General features: G+C 35.8%; 1 protein-coding gene across 1 annotated transcript; it reads left to right on the top strand.

Moving 5' to 3' along the window:
• Nucleotides 1–443: 443 nt before the first annotated feature.
• LOC113093327 (zinc finger protein 235-like) lies at nt 444–7,478 on the top strand. The gene is made up of 5 exons (XM_026259144.1): nt 444–720; nt 1,468–1,669; nt 1,982–2,615; nt 5,727–5,908; nt 6,213–7,478. Exons 2-5 carry the CDS (start codon nt 1,612–1,614, stop codon nt 6,845–6,847), a joined length of 1,509 nt encoding a protein of 502 aa, XP_026114929.1. The 5' UTR covers nt 444–720; nt 1,468–1,611; the 3' UTR covers nt 6,848–7,478.
• Nucleotides 7,479–7,846: the final 368 nt, after the last annotated feature.

The raw sequence follows: 7,846 nt of genomic DNA, 5'->3' as shown, positions 1-7,846 counted from the left end.
TGAGAGGTGTCAAAATTATTAAAAACCGAGCTGTTGATTCCTTTATAAAACATAGAAATGGTAGAGATAAAAGAATCCCCAAAACCAAACAATTTAAGCGATTTTAAAAGAAAATTGTGTTCTATTGTGTCAAAGGCTTTGTAAAAATCAAGAAAAAGAATAAGACCTTGAGAGTGCATCTGCATAATCTAACAAATCCAGGACTAGTCTTATATTGTTGTATATATGACGTTCTTTTAAAAAAAAACAGATTATGTTTCAGATATAATAGAATTCAGATTCAATTTTAATCTATTGGCATAAACCAAAGTCAGAATTTTATAATCTACAAAAAGAAGCGTAATCGCTATCATGGAAACCAAACAGTACATTGTTCCATAGCAAAGAAAAAATCAGCAATAAGTTTAACAGTAATGTATCGGGACATATATTTCCAGAAAGTGATGGCATAGGGAGGCAGTCAGTCATATTGAAGTTGTTGCGCTATAACGTCATAGGACACATAACGTAAACATGGCGGATCGCATTATACTCAAGGAGATTTGGCTGTAGAGTACGTACTCTTTTAGCACTCGTTAAGTACTTATTGAAATGAAGTACCAACTTAGTGAGTACACCATTTCAGACGCAGCCATACTCAACGAGATTTGACGCTTTTTCGATGACGCCATCACTAGCGCGCGCTCACGCACTCGTCAGCGCCGAGTCTTCTGAGGAGAGGTGAGCAGTTCACATTATGTTTACACAATTGTAAAATACTTTACACCGTATGTTCATGCAACAATAGGTCGTTTCTGCCTTGTTTTAATAGTGCACAGCGCTGTTTCTGCGTCTGCTAACTCAAACAAACATGAGAAAACGTAAGTTCATTGAGGAGGGATTTCGTGTTTTTGTTTGTTCGCGTGAATCATTGTTTCGAGGTCTGGAGTGATAATGTTGCTGTTACTGAATGTCTCAGGATCTGTGAGAGGAATAAACACGAACTGATGTCAAGTTATGCTGACGGTTTTATTTAAAACGTTATCTGTCGTTTGTCTTTGGTCAAACTAGTTATTGTCGTTTCAGATGGTTAACATTACTTTCAAACACTGATAAATAGATAATATTGCGCTTTTCTAATGAGCCACGTGGGACATTTAAAACATGGATATGAACAGATTTATAATATACATCTGTTCATGTTCATTTATAGATCTTAAATGTCCCATGTGGCTATGAAATGCATTGTGTGAATTACCACATGAGATTGCATTGTTACTGAGTGAGCATTTTAAACTATTGTGCTCTTTGTGTAGACGCCATTTCTTTTAATATAGTAATATTATGATCTACAAAGAGGCAATACTCTTGTGTTTTTGTAGGCTCTTGTCTCTTCAAATATTTGAATTTAGAAGACATTTCCTTCACCTACATAAAAAGTAACTAGTTGTTATTGTTGATTTTGGCAAATCTGCTTCTTTCACTTAGACATTCATCTCCATTGAAGCTCCTCCCACGACAATCACACATTTAGTAATTCAGCAATAAATGCTAAAGTGAAGTCGAGCATCAGATCATCAGGAAGAGCTGAAATCTGTAAAGACTGAGTTTATTAAAGAGGACAGAGAGAAGATGAGAGATCCAGAACCCTGCAGAATCAAACACACTGAAGATACTCAAGAAGAAACAGGTTGGTGTTTATTATTCATTCTTCATTCATCAACACAATTTCTGTTAGATGATGGTGTAGCTGATCAAACATATTTAATAATTTCCCCTAAAGAAACACGGGATTTGTCTATAATGTTTTAAAAATGGTAATTTGAAGATCAATGTACTTCCTTCATGTAACGTTATAGAGGTGTATAATAAATAATAATAATAAAAATACTATAATGACCAACATTTTGCATAGCAGTTGTATTTTTTTTTTTTTTTACAACAAGGTTCATCAGGATTTTTGAGTGTTACTGTAAATTAACCATTTTTACTTTTATTTTAGAGTTGATTGAAGAAGACGAAGAGGATGAAGAATTAAGTGAAATTGATATGAATAATCATGTCAAAACTGGAGAACAACTTTTGAATTGCTTTCAAACCAAACAGAGAGATTTAATGAAAAGTGCCGAGAAATCTTTCACCTGCACTCAGTGTGGAAAGGATTTCTTATTGAAACATCATTTTGATGTTCACATGAGAGTTCACACTGGAGAGAGACCATTCACTTGTGATCAATGTGGGAAGAGTTTCACACAATCATCAAGTCTTAAGTTACACATGAACATCCACACTGGAGAAAAACCACACAAGTGTTCACACTGTGACAAGAGATTCAGTCAGTCAGGAGATGTGAAAGCACATGAGAGGATCCACACTGGAGAGAAACCATACACATGTGATCAGTGCGGGAAGAGTTTTACACGAAGACAACAATTTAAGGCACATGTGAGAGTTCATACTGGAGAGAAACCGTACAAGTGTTTATACTGTAACAAGAGATTCAGTCAGTCGGGAAACCTGAAGACACACAAGAGGATCCACACTGAAGAGAAACCGTATCACTGCACTGAATGTGGGAAGTGTTTCAATCATTCAGTTTCTTTACGCAGTCATACAAAAAACTATCACAGCAAGTAGATCATCTTCAGATCCAGCTCTTTCAGATCTGATGCAGCGTACTCAACCGATGAGACACAATTATGCATCAAGCAGTGAAATATCATCTGGATGAATCTCTCATTACAAGTGACATGACAAAGAAACATCTGAAGTTTTCACAGTGAACAAAGTTCATCTTCAAAAGCAGCAGATTCAACTGAGATTCAGATCAACTCAAAGATGGAGTTCCTCTCAAAAAAACAATGTCACAAATTAGAATAGAATAAAATAAATTCCATTGCCTATCCTCTCAGGATACCTGGAATCACTGGAACAAGTATTCCAGGAACATCGTTTTCCCATGTTTCCATCTACAGATGTCTGAGTTCTGCTCCCTGTGCAACTGATACTCGACTGCCATTGGCTCTTCTGCGTTAGAGGGAAGGGGTTTACCTGTAGGTCATTATTCAAAGCTTTCTAACACGGTTTATGCTAAAAATAAATGACACCTTTCAAATGTTTTGTTCCATTACAGCCAGTTATCTGGTTCTACAGCTGATTCTTTGTTTTATTATATTTTATAAAAATAACATCATTGCCAAAGTCATTAATTTGTGTCGGTGTACTGGCAATAAAATAAGTGAATAAAAAAAATTCATAAATTAAATCTAAGATCTGTTTATTTTAACTCTGCCGATTATTAGGTCATGGCCAAAGTAAATTTTTTGAGCTCAATATATAAATTACACATTATAATGTAATAAAGGAAACTGCGCTGAGATTTGTTTAGTTTGAACCAGATACTGAAGCAGTCACATGGTTTTCAGGCGAATAAAGCTTTGTCCGTCATAGATCATGTGCTTTTCTCAAAATGAACCAAGCTCTGATACAGTGCTTCTATATGAAATGTGTTGTTTTTTGATACAAGCTTCGGTGTTGAATGTGACATCACTAGTCAGCTGTAGTTTAATCACTTTTTCATGAAGGAAAGAAGATTTTAAGCAAGTTCTTGTTCAGGAGCCTGAAGAAGAGGCTGTAACTCTTCTGTTGTTTTTTAAATGAATAGTTATTCTCCATTTATGATGTATTTTGAAAATGCAGATGCACGATATACTGTCATGTAGCTTTGCAACTGATCCTTCCAACTGATTCTTCTCTTGTAAGTAGGAATAGTACCTGAACCCGGTATTAAACGAGCTGGGTTAAATTACGAAAGACAATAGTATTCATAAGCTCTGACGTCATCGGTTCTTCAGTACTGGAAAATTTCAGAAAAGCCAATTACATTTTATTATTGCTATATAAAAGTTATCAGGCAAATTGTATCTTTCCAACCGTTTGTATTATGCGATAATATCTACATGTGTCTATAATTGTGTTTTCGTATTTATTTATAAATATTTCAAAGCTTAATCTCTGACAGACCTGGATCCAACCAGAGGACACTGCTACACCTGCAGCACTCTCCAATAATTTCCCATTTTCCCTTTCCCCCATTTGACCGGAAGAGGTGGAGGTACTGGTCTGCTCATCTCTAATGATTGGATATTTAATCCTTTACCATCTTTGGGTATCAACAGCTCCTTTGAATCTCATTCAGTTACTGTTACCTACCCTTTTAAAATACATTTTTGTAGTGGTCTATCGACCCCCAGGACCATTGGATAACTTTTTGGATGAATTCTTTCAAATACTTACACTAATAACAAAAAATACTTACAGTAGCTGATTCGTAGCAAAGTCAGAATTACCTCCTCTCCTAGGTTCACGAAACGGTCATCTTAAATATTCCTAAATGCATCTACTTTCAGAAGACCAAATAAAGTGGTTTTGCTTTCTCCTAGATACACACAGCATGGTCCTAATTCTCCTACTTGTTTAACTTTTTGTTTTGGACTCTGTCCGTCCATCTCGGTCTCTCCTTTTCTAATTTGTCTCATCTGCTAATGAGTATTTGGGAGCACTTTTCCACTCCATCAGCTTACATGTCAACACCGTCACCGTGAATTGACAATGTTTTTTCAACTTAATCATGTCTAAGTAATGGTAGCCATTTAGATTTTCCTCAGTTGCCTGCTGCCACTAAACTAAACCAAAATACCAACTTTTATTTTATTATTTTACTCTTGATTTAAATCGTCCCTACTTTGAACACTGTGTTAACACATAAAAGCTGTGATCACAGGGATTTCAACTTGTTAGCTTATTGAAATTTAGTACCTACTCGTAAAGTATGCGATTTCGGACGCAGCCAACGAGTACACCATTTCAGACACAGCCAGATTTGACGCTTTTTCGATGACGCCATCACTAGCGCGCGCTCACGCACTCGTCAGCGCCGAGTCTTCTGAGGAGAGGTGAGCAGTTCACATTATGTTTACACAATTGTAAAATACACTTTACACCGTATGTTCATGCAACAATAGGTCGTTTCTGCCTTGTTTTAGCACATCGCTGTTTCTGCGTCTGCTAACTCAAAGAAACATGAGAAAACACGTAAGTTCATTGAGGAGGGATTTCGTGTTTTTGTTTGTTCGCGTGAATCATTGTTTCGAGGTCTGGAGTGATAATGTTGCTGTTACTGAATGTCTCAGGATCTGTGAGAGGAATAAACACGAACTGATGTCAAGTTATGCTGACGGTTTTATTTAAAACTTTATCTGTCGTTTATCTTTGGACAAACTAGTTATTGTCGTTTCAGATGGTTAACGTTACTTTCAAACCCTGATAAATAGATAATATTGCGCTTATCTAATGAGCCACGTGGGACATTTAAAATGTGGATATGAACAGATTTATAATATACATCTGTTCATGTTCATTTATAGATCTTAAATGTCCCATGGCTGTGAAATGCATTGTGTGAATTACCACATGAGATTGCATTGTTACTGAGTGAGCATTTTAAACTAATGTGCTCTTTGTGTAGACGCCATTTCTTTTAATATAGTAATATTATGATCTACAAAGAGGCAATACTCTTGTGTTTTTGTATGTAGGCTCTTGTCTCTTCAAATATTTGAATTTAGAAGACATTTCCTTCACCTACATAAATATGTAAAAAAAAAAAAAAAAAAAACAGTAACTAGTTGTTATTGTTGATTTTGGCAAATCTGCTTCTTTCACTTAGACATTCATCTCCATTGAAGCTCCTCCCACGACAATCACACATTTAATAATTCAGCAATAAATGCTAAAGTGAAGTCGAGCATCAGATCATCAGAAAAGCTGAAATCTGTAAAGACTGAGTTTATTAAAGAGGACAGAGAGAAGATGAGAGATCCAGAACCCTGCAGAATCAAACACACTGAAGATACTCAAGAACAAACAGGTCGGTGTTTATTATTCATTCTTCATTCATCAACACAATTTCTGTTAGATGATGGTGTAGCTGATCAAACATATTTAATAATATCCCCTAAAGAAACACGGTATTTGTCTATAATGTTTTAAAAATGGTAATTTGAAGATCAATGTACTTCCTTCATGTAACGTTATAGAGGTGTATAATAATAATAAAAATACTATAATGACCAACATTTTGCATAGCAGTTGTATTTTTTTTTTTTTTACAACAAGGTTCATCAGGATTTTTGAGTGTTACTGTAAATTAACCATTTTTACTTTTATTTTAGAGTTGATTGAAGAAGACGAAGAGGATGAAGAATTAAGTGAAATTGATATGAATAATCATGTCAAAACTGGAGAACAACTTTTGAATTGCTTTCAAACCAAACGGAGATATTTAATGAAAAGTGCCGAGAAATCTTTCACCTGCACTCAGTGTGGAAAGGATTTCTTATTGAAACATCATTTTGATGTTCACATGAGAGTTCACACTGGAGAGAGACCATTCACTTGTGATCAATGTGGGAAGAGTTTCACACAATCATCAAGTCTTAAGTTACACATGAACATCCACACTGGAGAAAAACCTCACAAGTGTTCACACTGTGACAAGAGATTCAGTCAGTCAGGAGATGTGAAAGCACATGAGAGGATCCACACTGGAGAGAAACCATACACATGTGATCAGTGCGGGAAGAGTTTTACACGAAGACAACAATTTAAGGCACATGTGAGAGTTCATACTGGAGAGAAACCGTACAAGTGTTTATACTGTAACAAGAGATTCAGTCAGTCGGGAAACCTGAAGACACACAAGAGGATCCACACTGAAGAGAAACCGTATCACTGCACTGAATGTGGGAAGTGTTTCAATCATTCAGTTTCTTTACGCAGTCATACAAAAAACTATCACAGCAAGTAGATCATCTTCAGATCCAGCTCTTTCAGATCTGATGCAGCATACTCAACCGATGAGACACAATTATGCATCAAGCAGTGAAATATCATCTGGATGAATCTCTCATTACAAGTGACATGACAAAGAAACATCTGAAGTTTTCACAGTGAATAAAGTTCATCTTCAAAAGCAGCAGATTCAACTGTGAGATTCAGATCAACTCAAAGATGGAGTTCCTCTCCAAAAAAACAATGTCACAAATTAGAATAGAATAAAATAAATGCCATTGCCTGTCCTCTCAGGATACCTGGAATCACTGGAACAAGTATTCCAGGAACATCGTTTTCCCATGTTTCCATCTACAGATGTCTGAGTTCTGCTCCCTGTGCAACTGATACTCGACTGCCATTGGCTCTTCTGCGTTAGAGGGAAGGGGTTTACCTGTAGGTCATTATTCAAAGCTTTCTAACACGGTTTATGCTAAAAATAAATGACACCTTTCAAATGTTTTGTTCCATTACAGCCAGTTATCTGGTTCTACAGCTGATTCTTTGTTTTATTATATTTTATAAAAATAACATCATTGCCAAAGTCATTAATTTGTGTCTGTGTACTGGCAATAAAATAAGTGAATAAAAAAAATTCATGAATTAAATCTATGATCTGTTTATTTTAACTCTGCCGATTATTAGGTCATGGCCAAAGTAAATTTTTTGAGCTCAATATATAAATTACACATTATAATGTAATAAAGGAAACTGCGCTGAGATTTGTTTAGTTTGAACCAGATACTGAAGCAGTCACATGGTTTTCAGGCGAATAAAGCTTTGTCCGTCATAGATCATGTGCTTTTCTCAAAATGAACCAAGCTCTGATACAGTGCTTTTATATGAAATGTGTTGTTTTTTGATACAAGCTTCGGTGTTCAATGTGACATCACTAGTCAGCTGTAGTTGAATCACTTTTTCATGAAGGAAAGAAGATTTTTCGCAAGTTCTTGTTCAGGAGCCTGAAGAAGAGACT

Source organism: Carassius auratus, unplaced genomic scaffold, assembly GCF_003368295.1.
Source record: "Carassius auratus strain Wakin unplaced genomic scaffold, ASM336829v1 scaf_tig00214963, whole genome shotgun sequence".
Lineage (NCBI taxonomy): Eukaryota > Metazoa > Chordata > Actinopteri > Cypriniformes > Cyprinidae > Carassius > Carassius auratus.
Note: the sequence above shows the minus strand (reverse complement) of the source record. Positions and strands in the feature narration are given on the sequence as shown.

Excerpts from the sequence above, each read along its gene's own strand:
- LOC113093327 (XM_026259144.1), top strand. The coding sequence starts at position 1,612 with ATGAGAGATCCAGAACCCTGCAGAATCAAACACACTGAAGATACTCAA. Across the intron at positions 1,670-1,981 it reads AGATACTCAAGAAGAAACAG|AGTTGATTGAAGAAGACGAA; the intron begins GTTGGTGTTTAT and ends CTTTTATTTTAG. Across the intron at positions 5,909-6,212 it reads AGATACTCAAGAACAAACAG|AGTTGATTGAAGAAGACGAA; the intron begins GTCGGTGTTTAT and ends CTTTTATTTTAG.